Genomic DNA, 26,611 nt, shown 5'->3' with positions numbered 1-26,611 from the left:
ACAAAAGGAGCTACACTGAGGCCCAAGAAGAATTCTTCAGCAAGCTATCGCCTGATTTAGCCCAGCAATGCCAAGATGTATTCTGCAACTCAGTGTCTAGAACCTCCCATGCTGCAAAGAATCACTCAAGTCTTCTGGAGGGAGGCGGCTTAGTAGAGTGGCCTGTCATCATGATGCTACTGGAGGTTACGGCCAATGCTGGACAAAGGATTGGTACCCTGATTGACCTAGCTTCAGACACCAATTACATCACCCACGAGGCAGCAGGTCGACTCAATCTCAGAAGTGAAGCAATCACACTTGTGGTCCATGGTGTAGGAGGAATGAAAGTCTTCGTTAAAACAAAGCGTTATCTCCTAAAAATCCGTGTCAGCACCTCAAGAGGCACCTTCAGGTCCCACCAACTGATTTGCTACGGGCTAGACAGCATCGCAGATGTCAATAGGCACGTGAAAGCCGAGAAACTGCAAAAGTTCTTCCCAGACATTCCGCTGAGTGAACTAGTGAGACCAAGAGAGATCCATCTTCTTGTAAGTCACAAGGAAGGTCAGCTGGCTCCCCAGAAAATCCGCACAGTGGGGGACCTTGTGCTGTGGGATGGACCACTGGGAAAGACTGTCGCTGGCACACACGCCGTTCGGGATAGCTAATGCTCCAGCTGTCTTCCAAGGAATGGTAAATGATGTCCTTCCGGATTTCTTGAACAGATTTGTTTTTGTATACATGGATGATATCTTGATATTTTCTAAAGACTTAGAATCACATGTCCACCATGTCCCTCAGGTCCTAGAATGTTTGCTCAGGCACCAGTTGTTCGTAAAAGCAGAGAAATGTGATTTCCATGCCACCACTGTAACCTTTCTCGGTTTTATCATCTCCCCAGGGAAGATAGAAATGGACCCCAAAAAGGTCAAGGCAGTTCGAGATTGGCCAATCCCCGACTCCCGCAAGAAGGTGCAACAATTCCTCGGGTTTTCTAACTTCTACCGAAGGTTCATTAGAAACTTTAGTTCAGTGGCCTCACCTCTGCATGTGCTAACCTAGGCAAATTCCCCCTTTGTCTGGTCCCCACAAGCCGCCAAGGCTTTCGAACGCCTTAAACACACCTTCACGTTGGCACCCATTCTCACCATCCCGGACCCCCAGCTCCAGTTTGTAGTGAAGGTCGATGCCTCAAATGAGGGGATAGGTGGAGTGTTGTCCCAGCGATCTCCTCAAGACAACCGGTTCCACCCGTGTGCCTTTCTCTCGTGCAAATTAACCCCAGCAGAAAGAAATTATGACATTGGAAACAAGGAACTGTTAGCTGTTAAAGCAGCTCTAGAAGAGTGGCGTCATTGGCTAGAGGGGGCTCGGCTCCCGTTCATAGTATGGACCATCCATAAAAACCTAGAGTACATTCGCAAAGCTAAACGCCTGAACTCTCGGCAGGCCCGTTGGTCCTTGTTTTTCAACAGGTTTAACTTTACCCTTTCTTATAGACCTGGACCCAAGAAAGGGAAGCCTGACGCCCTCTCACGGCTTTATGAGCCAGTGCCCATGGCCAAGAACCCTGAACCCATCCTTCCACCTTCCCATGTGGTCGGAGCAGTCAGCTGGTCCATAGAGGATCAGGTCAGGCGGGTAGCCAGTTTGAGCCCGAAACCTAGCGACTGCCTGCTTAACTGGTTGTTTGTCTGCCTCCCTCCCTTAGGTCGCAGGTGATCCATTGGGCACATACTTCCCTCCTGACCTGTCACCCGGGGGCCAGCAGAACTTCTCCGTTCCGCTCAACCCAGACTTTTACCTGGCTTTCTGAGTTTACATTTTTTGGGTCCCGTATCCTGCGACATCATGACAGAACGATCTGACCAACAGCAGCTATGGAGACCGCTATGCTTCAGCGGGCAGTAACCAATAGTTCGGGAGCTCGGCTGGGCCAGCATGAGCAGCACCTCAACGCCTTGGCCGCGAGTAATCAACATATAGTAATTACACTTATTGAACTCTCTCGCCAGGTGTGGGAGTTAGCAGCAGTATTCTCCTCTTCTCCTGCAGTAGCTGAACCTCCCGCTCCGCTGGCGATTCCAGTGCTGTCGCTTCGTGTCTCATGCTGTGGACCCGCCTCCCTTCTCCGGCGAGTTGGATCAGTGCCGGGGATTTTTGCTACAGTGCGACAGGGTTTTTCTCCAGAAGCCCCAGACCTTTTCTACCGAGAGGTCTAAGGTACAATATGTTTTGGGACTGTTACGAGGAAGGGCACTGGTCTGGGCTCAGGCTCAGTCATCATCTACCGCTTTATCCTCCACCAGAGGGTCGCAGGGGGTGCTGTGCCAATCTCAGCTACATCGGGCGATAGGCAGGGTAGACCCTGGACAGTTCGCCAGTCCCTCACAGGGTCACACACAGATAGAGACAAACAACCATTCACTCTCATACTCACTCCTATGGTCAATTTAGAGTGTCCAATTTACCTAATCCCCACATTGCATGTTTTTGGACTGTGGGAGAACCCGGAGAGAACCCACGCACACACGGGGAGAACATGCAAACTCCATGCAGAAAGGCCCTTGTTCCAACCGGGTCTTCTCGCACCACCGTGGGGCTCAGGCTCATTAAGCACAATAACCTTTTTGGACTTTTCTAGCCGTTTGAGAACAGTTTTTGATTATCCTGATCATTCAGATGCCGCTGCTGGACTTTAGCCGCTGACTCCAGCTGGAATGAGCAGAGCCTGAGAGGGGCATTTTTACACGGATTATCTGTGCCAATCAGAAGTGAACTGGCACCTTAAATCTCTTGTTTCCCTAGTCATCCGGCTTGACGCTCAGAGTCGGGACAGTCGCCAGGAGAACCACGATCAGCGTGCCTGGCAGTCTCTTCTTTCGTCGGCTCCGTTCTGGTACACGTTGGAGAGGAAGCTATGCAGTTGGGTAGAGCGCGACTTACTCCGGGGGAGAGGACCAGACGTCTGCAGGCGGGTGAGTGTCTGTACTGTGGCCAGAAGGGACATTTTTTGCGAGACTGCCAGGTGCGGTACTGGTGGGTCAGACCCTGTGTCCCTGTATAGACTTCCGGGGATTAAACAGCATTACCGTCAAGAATAAATATCCCGTTAATGAATTCGGCTTTTGAGCAACTTCAGGGTGCCACCGTGTTTTCCAAGCTTGACCTGCCTAGCACTTATCACTTGGTTCGAATAAAGAAGGGGGATGAATGGAAGACGGCCTTTAACACCCCCATTGGTCATTTTGAATACCTGGTAATGCCGTTCGGGCTAACCAATGCTCCGGCCATTTTTCAGTCATTAATAAACGACGTTCTTAGGGACTTTATTCACCAGTTCGTATTTGTTTACCTTGACGACATTCTAATTTTTTCTAAGAACATTCAGGAAAATGTTTCTCATGTCTGTTCAGTTCTCCAACGTCTCCTAGAGAATAAACTCTTCGTGAAGAACGAGAAATGCAAATTTCACTCCCAGACAGTCAGTTTTTTTTTTTTTTTTGTTAGCAACAGGCAAGTCAAACAGATCCGGATAAGGTTACGGCAGTAGCAGAGTGGCCTCAGCCTACGACCCGCAAGCAGCTACAGCGTTTCTTAGTCTTTTCTAACTTTTACAGACGGTTCATCAAGGATTTTAGCCGGGTAGCTGTCCCCCTGACAAGACTGACATCACCCTTGGTTCCGTTCGTTTGGTCCTCTAAAGTAGAGCAAGCCTTTCTGAGACTCAAACATTTGTTCTGCTCGGCACCTATTCTTTTTCAGCCTGACCCATCCAAGCAGTTTGTTGTGGAGGTAGACGCTTCCGACTCGGGAGTAGACGCGGTTCTTTCCCAGCGGTCTAGTCCTGACAACAAACTGCATCCCTGTGCCTTTTTTCGCGCTGTTTAACATCCCCCGAAAGCAACTATGATGTAGGCGATCGTGAGTTGCTTGCAGTGAAATTGGTGTTAGAGGAGTGGCGGCACTGGTTAGAGGGGGCTGAATATCCATTTTTAGTCTGGACACATCACAAGAACCTTTCATATATACAAGCTGCTAAACGTCTCAACCCCCGTCAGGCCAGGTGGTCGTTTTGATTTCACACTTTCTTACCGTCCAGGATGCCGTAACATCAAACCTACAGGAAGCTGATGATTCCCCAGGTGATCCTGAGAACATCCTGCCTCCCACTCGTGCGGTGGCTCTTGGGTCCCTATTTAAGTGCACCTGTTGCTCCAGACTGTGTCAGATCGTTTGTTTGTGTAGAGAGAGAAAGCGCCACTTTAGTTGTTCTCTGGTGAAAAGATTATCTAGTCTTCCGTGTGGTTATGTTGTGATCAAGTTTTCAGGCAAGTGCCTCGCTTTTGGTTTTGTTCTTCTTTTTGCAGTTTCCAGACCTGCTCAACCCAGACTTTTCCCCTGTTGTCTTTTGTTCCTTTTGAAAGCCTGTTTATGTTATTTTGTTAGCACCTCTGGTGTGGGAATAAATCCCTCTTTTTTTTACTTTTACCTGGCTGTCTGAGTTTACATTTTCTGGGTCCCGTTTCCTGCGACGTCATGACAACAAAACCTCTTTTATAACACAAATCTGACTCAGTGGTATCCTTTTAAATAATTATAAGTGTATGCATGGGTCACAGTTTCCTTTAAGGATAGCAACGTTCCTGCTATTCTTTTTTGATAAATCCCAAACTTTGCATAGAAATTGTGTTTGACTTCTTTTGTGCGTAAGAGAGTTGAGGTTGAGATGGTTTGGTCACGTGCAGAGGAGGGATAGTGATTCTTTTGAACAAAGGATGTTAAAGATGAAGCTGCTGGGCGGGAGGAAAGAGAACTGTCACAGAGAAAGTCCATAGATGTTGTGAAGGAGGACATGAGGACATTTGGTGTGACAGAAGACTACACAAAGGAGAGGACAAGATGGAGGTAGATGATCTGCTGTGGCGACCCCTAAAGGGAGAAGCCAAAAGAAGAAAAAGAAGCTTTGTACCTGATGGTTTGAATGCAGTCAGCTGCACCACCTTTTTAAAAAACAAAGAAAGAGTCTGAGTATGATGTATGACAACACACTCTACGGTGACAAGCAACAACTGTACATGCTCCTTACTTGGTTCCCTGATGCAGGTTTAAGAGAGAAACTCACAAAGCTGTCCTTTCTGAAACTCTCTGAAAATCAAAAACAGACAAGGTTGTGTTTAAGGACATAAGACATTTGTTTGAGACAAGCAACAGAAAAAACAATACAAAGAAAATGTTATACAAAAAAGAAGTACATAAAAAAAACATTGTGAATTATATGAATTCGGAATATGATGCTTTAATTCTTTGCCTTTGTTCAGCTTCATCACCTCATGATTCACAGTCACGGAGGACCGCGCGAGTGGCAGAAACAGTAGAATCATTATAATTATAGAATTATAATATAATAAAAAACATATTGTAGAATGGAATATCCATTTAAGTGATAGATCAGGTTGTTTTAAGTGAGGTTGTCTGGGGTACTGACACACTCCATGGTGTGAGTGCCCTCTGGACCAAGAACCAGCCTGAGACACAGAATAAAACTGATTTTCACCACTTAACTGGGGTCCTTTTTTTTTCTTTTTAGAAACTATGCCTGATTGAGTCTACAATATCTCATCTCACTGTAACAGACTTTTTCCATTGGAAACTGATGTCTGTAAACTCTTTCCTCTCCCACACAAATGTCCATAGAGTAAAGACGTACATTTTTGTAAATATTTCATATAATACTGGAGTCAATGTGATGTGTCTTATGCTGAGAGACAAACATGGAAAGACAAACTATTTTCCTTAAATATTACAAACCTGGAATATGATATTTGTCAAATAAGATATTATTTCTACAACAATTGTTGCAACAATGTAAGAAGAGGTTTCTTAAAATTTCTCTTTAATCCACAAAAAAATAATAATTAAATAATATGAAGAATCAGCTGAAATGACTTGGATATAAAGCTTCAAAATGACATCTAATAAAATTATAATTCTATTTTATTTATTTAGTATTGTTTGCATTTGTGTTGGGTTTACAATTATCCAGGCTCCACCAAACCTGTTCTCGTGTTGTTTTAATAAAGTTTTAAAACTTTATTAAAGTTTTCAAACTTCCTGTAAAACTTTAATAATGTTCTCAAATGCGCATGAAAATGAGTCGACAATTTGTGTGGCAATTGGGACAGCCCGTGGCACGGCGCTGTGACTCATTTTGACAACATCAGGACAACAAATCCACACTCAAAGGATCCAGACGCTCCATTGGGACACGGTATAAATCTCCTCGTTGGCCTGGGAGCACCTGGAGATCCCCAGTCAGAGTGAGATGATGTGGCCAGAGAAAGGGAAGTCTGGGGCTCCATGCTAGAGCTGCTACCCCCACGACCCAACCTCGATAAGCGGTTGATAATGATGGATGGATGGACATCAGGTAAATTCCTGACTAGATTTTTTTGATTTTTTCTTTTTGACTCAGACTCATTGTTTACTTTGGTTCAACTTTAAATAAGGATCAAAACAACAAGCTAACACTCGCCAGGTTCTGTTCCCACACAACTATGGAGGTACATGGTGTGTATTTATAGTGCCTTTCTAATGACCACTCATAGTGTTTTACACAGACTTGCATTCAGTTTCTACAGTACAGTTTGTACCTATTCAAACATTCACATTCAAGTGTATCTACAGTATATACAGCACTGTTTTCACACACCCATCACCAGAGAGCAATTTCAAACTGATGATGACCTGCTCTATCTACTAAGCCACAATCATTTTCAACTCAAAGTCTTATTTTTCTACCTGGAAAGGATTCCAGACCATTCTTTGTGATATAATGTATCATGTATTGTGACCTTTACTCCAAACTCCAGATTAGATTTAGATAGATTCAGTTTGTCATCTACACTCAGTGGGAATTTCATTAGTTACACCTGTTCAACTGCATGCTGACACAAATATCTAATCAGCCAATCACAGAGGACGGTTGACACGATAAGAAAACTATGATATTTTATTTATATTGTCCTGTCCTAAACAGGTGCTTTTTCACTTAAACTTAACCACATTCATAAGCAAGAAATGGTTATTATCACCTACATCCATTACCTCACCTGTATCACTGGTGTGCAAAAATGTACAATGGCAACATGTGATCCTGTAAGTCTACCCTTAAGTTGCTTATAGTACTACTTTTATTTATTTATTTATTTACTTTCTTACTTTTATGTATAGATTTACTATGTTCCATTTTATCTGTTTATCTTTTAGTACAATTTTATGGGGCTTTTCCATTATACAGTTTTAGCACTAGTTGGTCCCACTCGACTTGAGTCTCGACTGTCACTCCGGCAGTTTGCCCCGCCCCCTCCTCCGCCGGCCCTGATTACACACACCTGCTGACAATTAAGCCATGTGAACCATTAAAAACTCTGTGTTTCCTTGTTCCACTGCCAGTGTGTTTTTGTCCATGCCTGATCACCAGAGCTCCTCGTCACAGCCACAGATTCCACAAGTTTTTGATCCTCTTAGTGAGCGACACTTTCATTTGTAAGTTTTCTTATCATAGCCTTTCAGCTGATACCTTAGTTAAGATTTATAGCCCTTTTTGTTTTTCCTCCTTGGGAGAGATTCTGTTTGTACATTTTCACAGCCTTTTTAGGAACTCCAATCACTAGGATTGTGACTTACTTTTTGTTAGTTAGATTGATTAGATCCAATCATTTAGATTGCGTTTTGTTTTTGACCTCGTTCTTGGTTAGTTAAAGATAGCCAATCAATAGAATTGTGCTTTTGAGTTAGTTTTAGTTTTGGAGTGTTTAGAGCCTTGTTTTCCTCCGTTTGGAGAGTTTTCTGTTTTGAGTTTTAGGTGATAACCATAGTCTGAGTTTGTTTCCTCTTCGGAGTAATTTTTTGTTCCTCGTCCATAGTTCCGCAACGTTTCTTTTGAAGAGCGTTGCGTTCTCCATTTGTTATAGTTTTTCATAGCCTCGCTTTTGTTTTCCCTCAGTAAAGAGGATCTGTCTTGTGTTTTGTTAACAAGTGCCAATAAAGACCATTTAAAAGGCCTCCTCGCTGAGTCCTCTCTGAACCATCTTGTCATCGATAACTTATTTTTGCTTTTCCATTCGGGATAGTACCTGATGCTTTTTTGGTACCTGCTCTGGCGAGGTTTCTAGCGAGCTGAGCCAATACTAAAATGTGACATCAACAGACTGCCGGCCACTGATTAGCAGATAGTGTTGTCACTGGAAGAGTCATGAGCATGACTATTCACACAAGAATTAAACTCTGCATTTTTAATAATCGACAAGAGCGTTACAGCAAGCATACATGGCTCATGTTCACAAAAAGCAGCGAGTACACCATCACCTCACTGTTCTCCATGTGAGGGCACTCAATCTTCCGGCTCTGTAAGAGTGATGGGAGAATCAACTCACTGCAATCAGGTGTGTGGCACTGATTGGCGTTGATTAAGCCCAGGTGTGGGCAGTGTTCATATACCCTCTGTGCTGACTCATTGTCACCAGCTTCAGAGGTAGTGAGAGGTTCTCCCTGTGGCGTCTTAAGTTGTTGGAGTATCTATAAACACCAACTCAGAACTTTGTGTGTTTCCCAGTGTGTAACTTGTGGTGCTGCAGTTTGTTGTGACTTCAGCCTTTTGGTTTATCAAAGGTCTTTGCCTTTCATTTCGTGTTTTCTGGGTCTCCTGGACAGTTCTGGTTTTGAGTCAGCCGCTTGGGGGTGGTGGATTGGTTAATCATTTCATTAAGGAACCCTGTAGTGGCTCTATACAGTTTTGTTGCCTTTTTTTTCTCCCCTTTCCAATCTATCACTATTGCGATTTTGTGGTTATCCCTCCATATTAGCCCACAGGACATATACAATACAAACTATTGTAGCAGTTTGAACAATGGTTATCAATAAAAGGTCTAGGCACCCTGAGGGTTCCCAAAGAAAAAGAAAATGAAATATGAATTTATATTTCATAAAAATGAAAAAGAAAGTTAATATACTTAAGAGTTAGAAGGATCAAATATATATACATATTTCTAATATCAAATCAGATACATTTAAGTGGCTCTGTGGTGTAGTGTGGATGGATCAGTCTGTTACTGAATGAGCTGATGTGCCAACTCTCAACTAGTACATCACAATCAGTGCTTCATACACAAAGCTATGTCACTCACACATTATTCAAGCACATCAGGTTGGTTTGTTATTCATATTAATAGCAGATGTTCACATGCTCCTGTTACATACGATCATCTGATTGAAGTTTCAATGTGCACATCATTTGCATTTTAGCACTTGAATGTGATATCACCACACCCCAACTTGGAATCGATTCACAGTGAACAAACATGTGTACATATTGGATAAAGTGGTAGATAGTGGATGTACAATTATTGGAATCATACAGAAAATAAATATACAGACAAGAGGACACATTTAGTTTGTGTTTTTACTTTTCATGATGACAGGTGAGGCTCTGACCTCACGTCCCTGCTTATAAATAACGTTTGATTGATTGATATTAACTTGAACATTACAAGTCAGATATAGCTGACTTGTGAGCATTGGTCATGAAGCCCTACCATTCTTGATGACCAGAGAGGCGGATGTTGAACTGGGGGGTCCGGAGGTTTCGCTGGTCTCAGGGCTGGAGGTTGGTTGACTGCGGCACCAAGAGGAAGTTATTGGTGCCCTTTGGGAAGGCAGGAAGCTGGTTGGCTGGGAACAGTTCTGAAAATAAATCACAACTCAATTGTGAAATTTATTGACTAATATCCTGAAAAAAATAAAATGCATAAAGGAAAAGTTTCAATAAAATATACATGTGTTGTGTATTATACAAGGGGTTGTATTATATTGAATTATATTTTCTGCATGGACCTGATCCATGTGTGCTTCTTCCTCACCGTGAAAGATAAGGCCTTTCTCTTCTCTTTGATCCTTTTTATAGCATTCCTCACCTAAATGAGAAGCAGTGTTTACACCCATTGGTTTGTCTAAAAGGCTGGAAGCCTCACATACTGCAGAAAGTTACATTCTAATATTCTGCCGCAGTGGTGACAGAGCTGAATGCCTTCTTACCTCACTGTTGTAAACAGCATACACTAAGAAGACGTACAGGCCCTGCAGAGAGGAGACACACACAAACACAACAAAAGCATGAATGTGAAGGAAAAACAAATAGCACTCTTAATGCATTCTGCTTGTAGTGACAATATAATCTTCACCAAGTCCATTTGGTGCTTTGCTCCGACATCTGAGACTAACAAAATAGTTTCTATAAAAAGAGAACCACATATTGCAAAAATTCCCCCTTATACTCTCTATCTGTGTGGGTTTTCTACTCCCTTCTGGCACAGACTTCAGTTAGATGCAGCAGGGAGTGGCACTCAAACATCAGCCAAACTCAGAATGCTGTATATCCAAACTGGATGAGGAAAAATCTGTCTTCATTGTCTGTTTTAACATGCAGTCTGCAGTAGGAATTGGATACAGTTGTATACTGTAAGTCAAATGGCAGCACAATAGATGCAAATCTCATTCAAACTGAAATTTGTGTCACTTTTTAAACCACTCATTTTCCCATACCAAACATCTTGGCACACACGATTTATTCATCCACTGTTGCCTCCATGTGTAATTCAGTGACGTGAGGTGAAGTTCATGACTGGGGAGGCACTCGTTGGATGTACAATATGAACCTAAAATTGAAGCTTATATTTCAATTTTGAGCTTAATTGAAACATTAAGTTGTTTTAAAAGCTTTCAATGATGCTTTAATAAATTCCATACTGTTTAACAATATGATAGCAAGAGAAACTAAAGAATAATCATTAATATAAGGTCACATTCGATTTTTTAATATTTCATTTATTTTGTTTTGGCTAATCTCTCTTTTTTTAATTTAAAAACTCTTACCTTTACATGTATATATATTGTAAATCCATGCACCTAATCCTTCAAGAATATCTAACCCTAACCCTAACCCTCAGACTGTTTATCATGATAGCAGCAATGCTTGCAAATTCATGTCAGTACCTCATACAACCTCACTTTAAAACCTGAACTACCACAGAAAGGTTATCCCAGTAATCGAAGAGAAAACCTTCATCAAGACCATATAGAGATATTATATTAAAGTCACTGAGTGCAGAACTGAGCCGCTTTCAGCAGAACTTGTACATTTATTTTCATAGTGCTGAGAGAGTAGTGGCCCGTCACATCAACAGAAAAGCTGTTCTATTGATTTGTGCCTGTTACAGCGAAAAACTGAGGGCTCAAAGCAGCACAATAAAATGGTGTTCTAAACATATAAAACATCATATATAATTTACTGATAAACCTCTTTTATAAGCACATTTATAAACCAGGTACAGATTTGAAAACAATCTGACATTTTCAAGGTTCCTTAAATTACATTCCTGTAATATTGGTACTGTTCACCTTTTCATCACCTTTTCACCCAATCCCAGCTAACATAGGGCGAGAAGTTGGTTACATCCTGAACAGACTGCCAGTCCATCGCAGGTTCAACACACAGACACAAACAACCATTCACTCTCACATTCACGCCTATGGTCAATTTACAGAGACCAATGAACCTCTGGATTTTTTTTTGGACTGTGGGAGGAAACTGGAGAATGTGGAGAAAAAACCCACACAGGAACATGCAAACTCCATGCAGAAAGGCCCTCTGTGTTTTTGTGCAAGCAAGTGGTGGCAGTGGTAGCCACTACTCTGCTATGTGGCCTTGGGTTGCCAAATAAATTTCCAAAATATTGGCCAGCCTCTTGCTTAGGATTTATTAAATAACTTTCAAAAAATGAATTTGCAATTCACCTCTCAAACACGAATATCTCGGAAAAGTCTGGCATATTTATTCAAAATCACATTAACTATTGCACAAAATGGTTGTAAAAAAAGTCAGAATATTTACATATGTATATGTTTTGCTCTTGATTCTCTTGTCATGATTTTTATAAATAAAATAAGTCACGATAGTTTGTCCTATTTAAGAAAAGGGTCCCAATATAAAACAAATATTTTTGTGGAGTATGGCTGTTTGATCAGGCCCCAACGTGATGGTTTTACTCATAAAGGAAATAACAATGGACATAGGGATACAATTTATTTATTTGAAGGATTTATATGCAAAGTGCCTTGAGATGATAACATAGCTTGTAATTTGGTTAGAATACATTTGCATTTTGTTAGAATACATGGCTAAGATCCGTTTTTCTTTGTGTTCCTCACTGGCAGCCATGTGTGTGACGGTCCGTGTTTCGGACTGGTTTCTGGTAAGGTGGCAAAGTCAGCATCGACTGATGCCACAACAATAAAAACAAAAAAAAAACATTGACTATCCCTTTTATTGTACCTGTTATAGCCTCTGGCCTGCTCCCTCTGTAAGCTTTAAGCCTGTGATTTGATTATAGAGTAAAAACAAAGTGGGCTTTGTGTTTTCCCGCTTGTCATTGGACCAGGTGGGTGGAGTCAAACCTCCAGTGATCTAACCAAGTGAAGGAAGCTACAGGAAGTGAGTCAGAGATTTGTGCTGAGCAGCACCTTGTTGTATTCTGAGAGGTGAGGAAATTGAGCACAGGTTTATAGAAGAACTGATCCTGTTTATGCACCATGGTACTGTACAGACCTGACTTCAACACCTGGTCCCATGGAGGGTCTTTTTGTTTGGAGTTTGGTGGACTGGTGTGGCTACGCAACCCTCATGTGCAGGATAAAGTGGTAGACAATGAATGAATTATCATCATGAGTGTATCAAAAGGACGTCACCTTATACCAGTGTCAAAATGTTTGTTTACTTGTCTTGACTTCTTACTTTTTTGCAAATAAATTGTAGCTAAGTAAACACAATAGAAGCATATTTTATTCATGTTCTTAACGATGAACCTGTGATGTGTTATGTTTGTCATAAAAGAAAAAAAACCAAAACATCTCTGCTCTTTTATGTAATATGTACTTGATGGTAAGCAGTGTTAGATTTGCACTCAGACTCTGACTTCATGGCCCACAGACGTACAGTACCTGTATGATATCAAGCTGGCCCACAGAGTCACCCTCCTAACTGTATAAGGAACTCCTACTGTAGTGTTATCTGCCCTCAGCTGGACACTGGCTGTAAATCTAAATTAACAAGCAGCTCTCTGGGGGTCACCCAGGGGCTAACCTGTTTTGATTCATTAAATTCTGCATAAGAGCATGGAGGGGTGAGCATGGAAATTACATACCTATACTGAGAGAGAGCGTGAGAGAGAGTGAGAGAGAGAGAGAGAGAGAGAGAGAGAGCCCATGTTTGTTTCCGCTTGTAGTATTTGTGATTGCTGTTTATTCTCTAGACATTTGTGTGTTGTTACTTTGGGTTTAGTTTTATCAGGCAGCTGCCTCGCTTTTTTTTGTCTTGTGTCCAGACCCACTCAGCCCAGACTTTTTCCCTGTCGCCTTTTGTTACCTTTTTGTCAACCTGTTTTTGTTATTTGCTTGGCACCTCTGGTGCGGGAATATTGACCGTTTTAACCTGGCTGTCTGAGTTCTGTTTTTTGGGTCCCATTCCCTGCGACGCCATGACATGTCCATTATATTACTGTTTTGTACATAAGTGATATTTGTTGACATGCTCACTCAATGTTGTACATCATGATAGGTCAAATATATTGAATTAAACTGTTTGTAATTACAAAGAGAGAGAGAAAGAAGAAAGAAGAAAGAAGAATGAGTGGATGGTAAAACATAACTGAATAAAAAAGGCGTAGTAAGAGAAGGGTGTGTGAGAGAGAGGAAGTGAGTGCTGTGTGTTATCAGGGGAGGAATGCTAGAGGTCGATGTGGCACACACACACAGGTTCACGCAGCTATACTTTTAAGGACCTTCATTTGTCAGGACATTCGTCATTTTGAGCTGGTAGAGTTTTATCAGTAACAGAAACACTGCATTACTCATACAATAACAGGATTGCTTCACAGTCCCATACAACTGAATTGTTTATAAAAAAAAGTATATATAATTAACATAAATAAAATGAAAATTTATCAAACTACAGAGCCTGTAATGTAAAGAATGTCAATTTTAGGCCTACATTAACCATGGAAATAATTTTCAAATAGTAGGCAAAAAAATCCAACACGTTTTGCACACTTAGCATAACCAGCTATTGACCCACCAAGATGTGGGCTTTAAGCGTTGGCTTAAAATAGCAACTGAATGACTTCCCTTCTTTTGTGTCAAATTAAATTTCACCTAGTGGTGTTGGTGTCGTTCTGTTGCCAGGTTTGTACACAAGGCTGCAAAAGCAGACACCCAATGTTTTCCATGTTCATCATCATCATCATCATCATCATCCTCCGCTTATCCAGGGCCGGGTCGCAGGGGCATCAGTTTCAGCAAGGGACCCCAAACTTCCTTTTCCTGAGCTGCATTGACCAGCTCCGACTGAGGGATCCCGAGGCGTTCCCAGGCCAGAGTGGAGATGTAATCTCTCCACCTTGTCCTAGGTCTACCCCGAGGCCTCCTCCCAGCTGGACGTGCCTGATACACCTCCCTTGTGAGGCGCCCAGGGGGCATCCTCACCAGATGCCTGAACCACCTCAACTGGCTCCTTTCAACGTGAAGGAGCAGCGGTTCTACTCCGAGCTCCCCCCTTAGAGGTGCTGATCTTCATCCCGACCGCTTCACACTCGGCCACGAACCGATCCAGTGAGCGCTGAAGGTCGCAGGCCGACGAAGGCATGAGGACCACATCATCGGCAAAAAGCAGCGACGTGATCTCAAGCCCGCCAAACCCTCTGTCCCCCACGACTACACCTCCATGAAAATCCCAAACAGGATTGGTGATAAAGCGCAGCCCTGGCGAAGGCCAACACCCACAGGAAACAGGCCTGATTTAGTGCCGAGAACCCTGACACAGCTCATACTTTGGGCGTATAGGGATTGGATGGCCCTAAGTAGTGCCCCCCTCACCCCATACTCCCACAGCACCTCCCACAGTATCTCCCTGGGTACCCGATCATACGCCTTCTCCAGGTCCACAAAACACATGTAGACCGGATGGGCGTACTCCCAGGCCCCCTCCAGGATCCCTGCAAGAGTAAAGAGCTGGTCCGTTGTTCCACGACCAGGACGGAATCCGCATTGTTCCTCTTGAATTCGAGGTTCGACTACCGGTCGAACCCTCCTTTCCAGTACCAGTTTTCCATGTTTCAAAAACAAATTCAGTAACATTAACCTAACCCTAACCCTCCTAATAGTCTCCACAATACCATTTAGCAGCCAAGGCTACTAATCATTTTTGTAGCTTTTATTTTATGAAACAAAAAACACACACAAAAATGTCTACGTTTCAAATTATTTAGAGCCAGACGTTGACGTTCACCCTTCATTCAGTTGGGACATTTGAAAAATAATACACATTTCTAAGTGATGAATGGCTGAATCTTATGTCAGAGTATATATATGAACGTAATATACTGTATATTATATATTACATTCAACCAAATTAACTTACACAATTCTGATGAAGTGTATCAGCTCCACTCAAGTCTCTTTCTCTCTGTGTTTCTTAGGTCTCATGTCAGCTGGTGACATTCCTTAGTTTTCTGTCAAGACTGATGGAGATGTGCAGAGGCACAGCACCTACATAGTGCTAAAAACGTGAGATGACTGCAAACATTTGAAGTATAGCTGAAAACGGCAAGAAATGCCCACAAAAATGTTGTTTTCTTAAAAATAAAACTGTACCTTCATTAGGGCGGCATGATACACTTTTGCTTCTCACAATTATGTGAATGTGTCTGATTTGAAAATATGTGTTCCACCAATAATGCTTATCATGCCATCTCTAAACAACTGCCCCCATATTCCAAACACAACTGCTGCTGTTACCTGCACCATGCGGCTCCTAGTTTCCTGGATTCAGTCTGAAGTAATGTTATGTTAAAACACAGATATACAACAAATAAATGACCAAAGCACCATAGAAACAAAACATTAGCCTTTAGTAAGCATCAACACATCTGTAGTTTGTCCATTGTGGGGCTATGTAAAACATGAAGTAGAGCTGACACAGCTCCTGAGGTGAGTCTGTTTAAGTAATATCACTTGATCAAGCCTATTCTAACATTCCACACTACAAAATAAGTCAATAAAGTATGTATGATTCGTGCTGATATTGTATCGGATCAATATTGGTATCGGCCAATACTCAAGGCTGCAATATCGGTATTGTATCGGAAGTGAAAAAGTTGTATCGGGACATCCCTAATTATTACCCAAACTAAGCTTATTCATTCAGATTCATTTTATTCCATGGATATTTACTAAATCAGCAGCTAGATAAAATGCAAAAGAGAGGATTAATTAGATGATAATTAAACGAAAAAAATAAAAATAAAAATGTGTTACACAGGAAAGTAATGAGAAATCCAGGAGGATTACCAGGTCTATGTGACAAAACCAGTCCAATGACAACAAACTTTAATAAATGAATAAATTGCCCAGCACCACTACTTTAATTATAATATATATATTATATAATGTCTAGATTAACAGTGAATGATGGTCTGTTCTTTATTGTTGGTGACTTTAATATTCATGACTGCTGTGACTCTGGCCCTATAGTCAAAGACTTTCTGGCACTTACTGACTCATACTAATGCGTCCCGGTGCACTGTGCACACAATTAACACTTTTACAGCACTTCAGTTTTCTGCAGCATTTAATGACACTGTGCTCCTTAAATGGGATAGCCTTTGTAATCTTGGTCCTGATGTGATAACATCTATCTTTAATTCTATTTGTTCAAATTTACTGGACTCAGTGTGTCCATTTAAGAGGCGCACTGAGAGAAAATGGAAAAATAATCATATTCAAATTTCTTTAGAGATTTTAAAAATAATCTAGTGAAATACCAGAGTGCCTTTAAGCTACAAAAACTCAGTTTTTCTCTAACCTTGTGTCAAGTAGCAACCACAAACCTCAGTTCCTTTTTAACTCTCTAATCTCTGTTTTAAAACCTCTCCATTGTGCCCTAACTGTCACTTTGTGAAAAATGTCATGAATCTTTTAAAAATTTCTGCCATTAGGTCTTCAACTTCTCCCTCTCCTTCTGTCAGATCCTGGACAGGTGTCCCTTTCCTTCATCACTAAATAGTTAAGCACTTGCATCCATCTCACTGCCCCTGAGACAATATCCTACTGTCTCTTTAAGGACTACTTGCTTTTAAATCTCAATGGCCTGGGATCTGCATACCTGACAGAGATCTTGAAGTCAGACACAGCTCTGATATCAGCTGACCAGCTGCTCTTGTGCCTCGATCATGGCTAAAAAGCAGGGGAGATAGAGTCTTTTCTGTTGCAGTGTCAGGGTGGGGAACAGCCTTCCTGACATGTGAGAGCTGCTCAGACCCTTGAGCAATTAAAAAAAAAACCTCTGAAGACTTATCTCTTCTCGCTGGTGTTTAACACTAGTTTGACACTAGTCAACACTAGTCAAATTGGCCTCACTGTTTAGTCATGAAATGTTGTAATGAACCTTTCTATTGTTCTATGATTTTATTAACTCCCTCTCTCATACATTCCTTCTTCAGGTCTCTCTCCTCTGTCTCTGTTCTCTCACTCCTCTCTTTGTCTCTCCTCCACTATTGCCCTCATCTTTTCTTGTGCCACTTTTACCTTTGTGGTTTTTATTCTATTGTTCTTGTTCTTGTTTGTGTTTTATTGTTGTTTTGTTTTGTAATTTTGCTGTTGGTTCATGTTCATGTTTGTTTGTTGCTATGTTGATTTGTTGTCTCCGTCTCTCATCTCTCCTTGTTACAGAAACAGATATTACAAACTCGAGTATCTACCGATACAGTTACATTTTAAAATATGAAGCTTTTATCATTGTGCCACCCTTTCAAGCTATTTCAAAAAATAATCCTCCAACTGTGTAACAAATAATTGTCTCCCATAGTGAAGAAATAATCAGCCCACAGCATGACTCAGCTTAAATGCTGTTGCTGATTTATATTAAAGTAGCATGTAGAGGATTTCAGGATTATAGCATCATAATGGCTCATCCCTAAAAGAAAACCTACAGAAATCCAGACCAGTGCATATTTAGACTGATGAGAAATGTGAATTTATGCTCTGTAGAAAGACCCAGAATGGCACTTTAAATATTAACAACTACCCACAAGCTTACATTTCAGGTCTGTGTCAAAACCCACTGACAAATAACAAGGTGAGAGGGGGAGTATATTGCCACCTATTGTAGACAAGGTAGACATATTTTATTCAAAAAATTGATTCAGATATTGTCGTTATACTGGCACAAGGACAACAGACTGTGTATGTGAGTTTATGGAAACACTATAGTGTATGCAACCACAAAAAATCATGAACAATTCCATTAAAAATGAAACTGTTGTCTGGACGCCAAAAAAAAAGTATGTTTTTTTACCTGGAAGGCGTTAAGGGCGATGAAGACATAGGCAACAACAACAGACAGATGGACCAACACTCCACACAGCCAGGTGAGACCCAGAACAGGAAGCAGGATGAGCACAGGACGAGTCACAGCCCTGCAAACATAAACACATATCACACACATAAAGCAGAATGTATATGCAGCAAGATATATATCTTTTAATATTCATGTCATATTAAAGAAAGCATAATGACATTCAGTTCAATTTTATTTATATAACCAGTGCAAGGTCAATACCTTACAATTATTACAGAGAATCCCAACAGGAGCACAATGAGCTTGAAGCTTGCAAAAAACCCCTCCCTTTTAACAGGAAGAAATCTCTGACAGAACCAGACTCAGAGCGAACACCTGCCTTAACCAATAGGGGTAGAAGAGAGAAGAGAAAGGAGGGGGAGGGGAAAGAGGTTAGTGAAGAAGAGGAGGGTGAAAAGAAGATTACTCCCCTTAGGGAAAGTATTCCTCTGCATTTGACCCATCCTAGAATTAGGAGCAGTGGGCTGCCACACTGAGTAGCACCCAGGGAGCTGCCCTCGGAAGATAGAGATGAGATAGAAACCAGGAGCATTTCAAAACTCAATAACATTAATTACAATTATCATCAACACTGTCATCTTCATCATCTCGCCCCATCATTTTAACAGGCCAACATAACCAAACAGTTGAAGGTACAGTGTTTCAAATTTTTAGTTTCATTTATTATTGAAGTTGTATACAGCAATATTGAATATCCCTCATTTCACCCTTCCCTCCCAAGTGTGTTGGAGAATGTATATGTAGCCCTCAGTTAGCAAGATGTTTTGTTTGTTCATTGTTGGCTATTGAAACATGTAATGTGACAAATAGCTCATGCTATATTTCTCTCTCTCTCTCTCTGAAGTTATCGCCGTCCGACTGGAAATGCAATGGTTCCATTATTGAGGTTGCTGCAGGTATGCTCTGTGGCAAACCTGCAGCAAACTCAACTACAGAACCGTATCTGGTAGATACGGAACTACTGCTCTGTTGCTCTCTATGCTCTGTGGTAACAGTTAGGGTTAGGGTTACGGGCCACGTCCGCAAGATCATGGATGGTAAAATAGCAAGGGTGGTGTTGAAAAGGCAAGGTCTATGAAAACCTCTAGAAGTTGATGAAGTGCATTTTTTATTAAAAAAAACACCACCGCTCCCTGGAGAGGATGCAGGTAGGTTATTGGTGCCAGATCATGATATGACATGACATGCTTCATAAAACACAACATATCCTAATGTGCAAACCCCGTTCAAGTTGATAAAATCAAGTCAGTTCATCTGTAATATAGGCAAATGTATATATGTTGGAAATATATTACAACAATCACTAAGTGATACACTGCCATGAAGCCCCTTACAAGCAGCAGCCCCTAACCCAGTTAGCTGCTGACAGATGTTATTCGAACAAAAGTTGCTAGAATGTTGCTTCTCTGTTGTCCTCGCATGAATCTGCCTCTAGCGCACCAGGGGTTTGGAATAAGTCCCCCTTTTTTTTTTAGGAGATTTTGAAATTGGCCAAAACGGTGTCCTTGTCAGACGTGTTTGCAGAGCGAAATAAAATCACTGGCAGACCCGGCTGGGTTCAAACAGGCTACAAATGCACCATCAAAGCCTGGCAATTATCACTGATTTATTGAAACAGGTTCAGATCTGCCACTTCCTCAGATCTATAGCATGTGCATGAATTTAACTGATGCTCGAAAAATCTGAGAAACATTTGCTGAAACCAAACTTCACACGTGTTTTGAGAAGTGAGAAATGCCAGTATAGGTAGAGAGAAGGACGCACTGAAGTGAAGTTTTCAAGGTATTTCAATAACATTTATTGAATATTTCCTCTTTGAATCCACACCAAACATCTCTGCACAGCTATAGATTTTACTGCCTACAACAGTCACACTCCTGTTACTTTGCAATCATGCTCTGAATGATCCTGGTTCTTATACAGCCAATAACCATTTCATGGGGCAAGGCAGAAAAGGTTGCCTTTGTTCAAAGCACCATTGTTGTCACACCACTGCACCTGGGCAGAGAGATTGAGTTTTCAGATTCCACTGTGTCTGCAAGGACAAAGCCGGCACTCGAAATAAAAAGGAAGAGAAGGCTCTTCCCTTTTATTTTTGAAAGTCGTTTTCTCTCTAATCTCCTGAATTCACATCACACTCTTGAGCTGCGGCAGACATTTTACTTTCAGTGTGTTTGTGAGGGAATGAAGAGACATGGTGAGAGGGGAGAAGGCACTGTGGAATTTTCATCAGACTAAGACAAATATGTGAAAAGAAATTTTGGATGTTGGGTTGAAGGACTTTTTTTTTACCTGAATATGAAAAGAGATTGTGGTCTCTCTTCAGCCATAAGACATATTAATAACACCTACTAATTCTACTGTACTGACCTGTGTATTAACCTCTGAAAGAGCACAGTACTGACAGAATAATGCCCCATAGACTTCTTATACTCCATTTACTTACAATCCTCAGATTGTAGGTTTAGATGATGTTATGCTGTGCATGTAGCGTCAGGGTGAATCATCTAATCACATGAGGTATTCAACACATTCGAAGCAGTTTTATTTTTTGTTACGCAAACCTAATTTCTCACTTTCCTCCTGTGGTATCTAATTACAGATAGTTTTGGATGATTTGTAGAGGGCTTTAAGTCTGACAATTTTGCTACTACTCAACTATAATACAAGTGCATGTATGGAGCCCTGGAAGGGACATGACCACCATCACCCCTAAGAGAAAGGGTTTCTAAAAACAACATTATGCATATAAATGGAGACATGGTGGCCAAAGAATGAATTCATTCCTTCACTGCTTTATCCTCCACATGAGGGTTGAGGGGCTGCTGGACCCAATCCCAGCTGACATAGGGGCGAAAGGTGGGGTACACCTTGGACAGGTCACCAGTCCATCACTGGGCAAACAAACAGAGATGAATAACCATTCACTCTCACTCTTACATCTACGGTCAGTTTAGAGTTTCCAATTAACCTCTACAAGTTCTTGGACTGTGGGAACACGCAAACTCCATACAGAAAAGCCCTTGGTCGGACAGGGTCTCAAATGGGTCTTTTTGCTCCAAGGCGTAAGTGCTAGTCACTATGCCGCCATGTGATCGCATATAGTTCATTCAGTAACATAATTAGCCAATGTAAATGGACACTCTAATGACTGTAGTGTCAATGTGAGAGTGAATATTTGTATGCTAACCTTGCGGTGGACTGGTGTCATGACCCTGCTTTTCGCTATGTCTATGTCAGCTGTGATTGGCTCTAGGAACCCCCCATGTGGAGAATAAAGTGGTAGAACATTAATAAATAAATAAGTCAACCCTGTAACAACACAGAGTAGTATTGTCTTTTCAAATGCCTCGCACTTTTATGAAAACAGTGTTTACTAGCAAAAACTGAATCAATGTCTTTACATTTGAGGCCAATGCCAAAATTAAACTCTACAATTCCATTACTGTTTGTTTTCAGTTCCCATGGAAGTACATTAACCTAAATTAATGCTATGTCTCAAAAAAGTAATGCGTTGGAGTAATTTTTGAATAGAATTATATAATGAAGCTTTCTGTTGTGATTGAACAAAATAAATAAAATAAAATCAGCATCACGTCTAAAAACAGTTGTTGGCACTGCTGTGGACCCTCCAAAGACCTGGCTGTCAATGCTTTTCACCAGGAGCATTCATCCCATAGAAAGCTGCCCACACCGAGGTCTATGGCTTGTCAATGTGTTCTTTGCTAATATAGGTGAACCAGCCCTCTGATGTCAATGCACATGTATATATTTTCATAGAAATCCTTCTGCAGTAACACAGTAAGCATATGTGGCTCTGCTCTTTGAAATGACACTTGCGTAAGTGAATGCTGTTGTAGCAGAAAATACTGTCACCATAGTAACATAAACAGAACCTAACAAAATGAAGATGGAAATTGTGATTTCTATTCCAATGGTAACTGGCTGTCATACAATATGTAAAACAAACATTTCAAGTTTTCTTTCAAATATTGGGTATGTATTTGTCATACTTAGTTTAAAATTGTGTTCCACTCAACCACAGAGCAACACAATTTTCTATAAAAAATAAATAAAAATAAAAATAAAAACAACAATGTGCCAAATTGGTGGACAATAACTTTCTTCACTATCATAGACACACACTGTGTATTTTGACTGAATATAAATAATAGATGTAGTCTAAAGTTTTGGAGAATGAAGCCATTGCAGAGGTGAATTAAACCAATATTCACCTATATGTCACTTCTGGCAGTATATATTTTCAGTGCTTAATTTTCTACCACTTGTAGTTGAAGTTGTATCAAGTAGTAGAGGATAGTTCAGACATACTCACTATCTAAGCATGGCTATTCGTAGGGACACAAGGACATTTTCACAACTTATAAAGGTTCACCTCATATAAGAAATGTTTGCTGCATTTTCTTATTATTAGATGTCATTTCTGACTGCATTACTGAAGTCTCTGAACTGCTACCCTTCTGCAACAATGTCCATAGACAAAATTAGCAATTTTACATCACTGGGATATAAGAGCTGGTGATTTACTGCTGCCTCCATTGGTAAGTTAAATTATTTTGTTATAATAGTGTTTGAAATGCCATTGTTAGCTTTACCTAAACAACACAAACTTACCAAATGAGGCAGCAGTCGACCAGCTGCTCCTGTGTCCCTGTGTGAAAAACACAAATATTCTCTCTGGACTTTGGTGTGGGATAGTGTGCAGTGGGCAGAAATGTCTGAAACCAATATTCTCACAGGCCAAAGCCAAGATCTCTACATCAACCTTATTTCATTAAGTATACTGTACACATATTATTGTATGTATACTGTCAGATATCGCCACATCTGGGGTGGGGAGATGGTTAAGCCCACTTTTTCCTTGTTTTCTGTTCCTCTCTTTCGCTTTCTGCATGAGAGAAAAACTTTCTGATCACATTGCCACTTTAGATGACATCACCATGGCTTCCAGTTCCACTGTCAGGAACCTTGGAGTTTTTGACCAGATTTTGTCATTTGACTCACACATAAAGCTGATTTCCAGAACAGCCTTCTTCAGCCTGCAGAACATTATTACAATTAGAAACATTTTCTCCTTAAAGAACGCTGAAAAAACTAGTTCATGTTTTTGTTACATCTAGATTGGATTAAAGTAACTCATTACTATCAGAATGTTCCAATAAGTCTGTTAAAACCCTCCAGTGCTGCAGCACGAGTTCTGACTAGGAACTAGAAAGAGAGACCATATAACTCCAGTGTTAGCTTCTCTACACTGGCTCCTGTACATTTTAGAATCCAATTTAAAATCCTCCTCCTCACGTACAAAGCATTTAATGATCAGGCCCCATTATACCTTAAGAACCTAGTTTTACCATATAATCCCAACAGGACACAAAATGCAGGCGTACTTGTGGTTCCCAGAGTCTCTAAGAGTAGAATGGGTGTCACGATCCCACTTTCCTCCAACGTTATATTGTTGTGGTTTTCCTCCGTGCTGCGCTCTCTCTCTCTCTCTCTCCCTTCTCTGCAGGAGGTGTGGCTGACCTACTTCCACGGATGACACTGGTGATCAGCAACACTTGCGGTGGCTCCTCCTCACCTGCTCCTGATGAGCAATCAGGAGTCCCTGTTCCCTCTCTGGGTTTCGTCCTTGAGTGAGGCCAGCTCTCTCCTGACCCCACAAAGATCAGAGCCGTAAGGGACTGGCCCACCACTCTACTTGTAAACAACTCCAGCGTTTCCTAGGCTTCGCCAACTTTTATCACCACTTCATATGTGACTACACATATGGCACGGTGGGCACTGTTTTCGGGCAGGTTTCGGGCTATCGCCCCGGCTCCCGCAATGTTAAGCCTGACGCCCTGTCCCATCAATTTTCACCTTACCCACCCAGTTCTGAGCCCGACCCTGTTGCCTCCCCCTCCTGTATAGTTGGTTGCGGCCTCCTGGCCGGTGGAGGAGAGCGTCTGGAGGGCTCAACAGGTGGAGCCTGACCATGGAGGCGGTCCCCCCAATCGACTTTTTGTGCCCAGCTCCGTCCGCTCCGAGGTTCTGCAGTGGGGACACTCCTCCAAACTTGCCTGCCATCCCGGAACCGCACGCACCCTCCAATTCCTCACACAGCGCTTCTGGTGGCCCACCATGTCTTAGGACATCACATCCTTCGTGTCTGCCTGCCCCATATGTGCCCAGGGCAAGTCCTCCAACCGCCCTCTCCCGAGGGCTTGTTGAACCCACTGTCCATTCCCTGACGTCCCTCGCTGTGCATTTCATCAGCGGTCTACCCCCTCCCAAAACAACACCACAGTCCTGACAGTAATAGACCGGTTCTCCAAAGCAGTTCACTTCATCCCCCTCACCAAACTTCCCTCTGCCACCGAGACGGGGGAACTCCTTGTGAACCATGTTTTTTTGCCTACACGGCTTCCCCCTGGACATTGTCTCCAACCGCGGCCCTCTATTCACATCACAAGTCTGGAAAGCTTTCTGCACCACCCTGGGCACGTCCGTAAGCCTGTCCTCCGGCTATCACCCTCAGTTGAATGGCCAAACGGAAAGAGCCAACCAGAGTCTGGAGAACGCCCTGCGCTGTGTAACGGCATGACACCCTGCTGCTTGGAGTACATTTTTGCACTGGGTCAAATATGCAAACAATTCCCTCACGTCCGCATCCACTGGCATGTCACCATTCATGGCCTCTCTGGGATATCAAACCCCCCTGTTTAACTTTCAAGAAGACAAAATCAATGTCCCCTCCATTTAGGCAAATCTCCGCTGCTGCCACTCGGTGTGGAGACAAGTTTATTCCACCCTTCAATGCTCCTCCCAACAATCCCAGAGACAGGCCAACCCGCACCTGATCTCTGCTCCCCCATATCAGCCAGGCCGAAAGGTGTGGCTCTCTTCTAAGGATCTCCCCCTTCAGGTCGAATCCCGGAAACTGGCTCCCCCCTTCATTGGTCCATTCCCCATCGACGGAATCATCAATCCCACTGCCGTCCGTCTCAAGCTTTCCCAGGCTCTCAACGTTCACCCCACCTTCCACGTGTCACTGATCAAACCCGTTACTGAGTCCGACCTGGTCCCTCCGACCAACCCCCCTCTTCCTCCCCGGGTCCTCGACAGGGGGAACGCCTACACGGTCAGTCGTGTAACCCCTAACCCTAACCCAAAACTTGGTCGATTGGGAGGGATATGGTCCAGAGGAGAGGTCTTGGATTCCTCGCAGCTTCATCCTGGACTAGAACCTGCTGCGGGACTTCCACCGGGACCACCCTGGGAGACCTGGCATGGCGCCAGGAGACGCCTGTTGAGGGGGAGGTACAGTCACAATCCTACTCTCCTCCACCGTTACTATTGTTGTGGTTTTCCTCCATGCTGCTCTCTCTCTCTCTCTCCCCTATCTGCAGGAGGCGTGGCTGACCTAATTCCACTGATGATGCTGGTGATCAACAACACCTGCGGCAGCTCCTCCTCACCTGCTCCTGATGAGCAATCAGGAGCCGTTGGGACTTCCCCTGTCTCCATTCACCATTGTGAGGCTGTTCCATTCAGGATTCCCCTCCTCACTGACTCTCACCCTGGGCTCTCGCCATTTTCCCGGCACAGCTGCATTGGCCGTCTCTCCGATCCCCTCCCTTTCTCGCTCCACTCGTTGTCGGGTCCTCATAGTAGTTAAGCCGCTCTTATTAGAGAGCATAACACAGAGCCTTCAGTTACCAGGCTCCGCTCCTGTGGAACCAGCTTCGGTTCAGGAGGTGGACACACTCTCTGTATTGAAAGTTAGACTTCCTTTTGGATATCTCTTGCTGGGGGGAATTATGTGGTGCACTCACACTCACTCTCTCACACTCTGGGTATAAAAGACTTTATCATATGTCAATAACCTTGTTCTTTCTCTCCCTAGTTTGTGCCTTTCCTTCTTGTCCTCTCGCTCTCTCTCTCTCTCTCTCTCTCTCTCTCCCTCTCTCGCTCTCTCCTCATCTTGCAGGCTGCAGAATCCAAATCCAGTTTTAAGGCTATTATTATCACTGGCAGTATTATTATTGTCATTATTATTATTATTATTAGTAGTAGTAGTAGTATTATTATACTATAATTAAA

The 26,611-nt window shown here is 42.4% G+C and overlaps 1 protein-coding gene across 3 annotated transcripts in view; it reads right to left on the bottom strand.

Moving 5' to 3' along the window:
* The window catches only part of adgrd2 (adhesion G protein-coupled receptor D2), a 70,951-nt gene that overhangs the window by 5,977 nt on the left and 38,363 nt on the right, over positions 1-26,611 (bottom strand). Inside the window, exons 19-24 of one of the 3 annotated variants that reach the window (XM_058635587.1) lie at positions 18,446-18,566; positions 10,078-10,119; positions 9,903-9,956; positions 9,579-9,726; positions 5,072-5,130; positions 4,955-4,985 (exon numbers count right to left, since the gene is read on the bottom strand). In XM_058635587.1, the coding sequence (XP_058491570.1) occupies positions 4,955-4,985; positions 5,072-5,130; positions 9,579-9,726; positions 9,903-9,956; positions 10,078-10,119; positions 18,446-18,566 (455 nt within the window). Of the gene's footprint in view, positions 1-4,954; positions 4,986-5,071; positions 5,131-9,578; positions 9,727-9,902; positions 9,957-10,077; positions 10,120-18,445; positions 18,567-26,611 lie in introns of those variants that run through there. The other 2 variants (XR_009241103.1, XR_009241104.1) reach the window with 2 other exon arrangements.

This window comes from Solea solea, chromosome 8, assembly GCF_958295425.1.
Source record: "Solea solea chromosome 8, fSolSol10.1, whole genome shotgun sequence".
Classification (NCBI taxonomy): domain Eukaryota; kingdom Metazoa; phylum Chordata; class Actinopteri; order Pleuronectiformes; family Soleidae; genus Solea; species Solea solea.
This window is presented reverse-complemented; position numbering and strand designations above follow the sequence as displayed.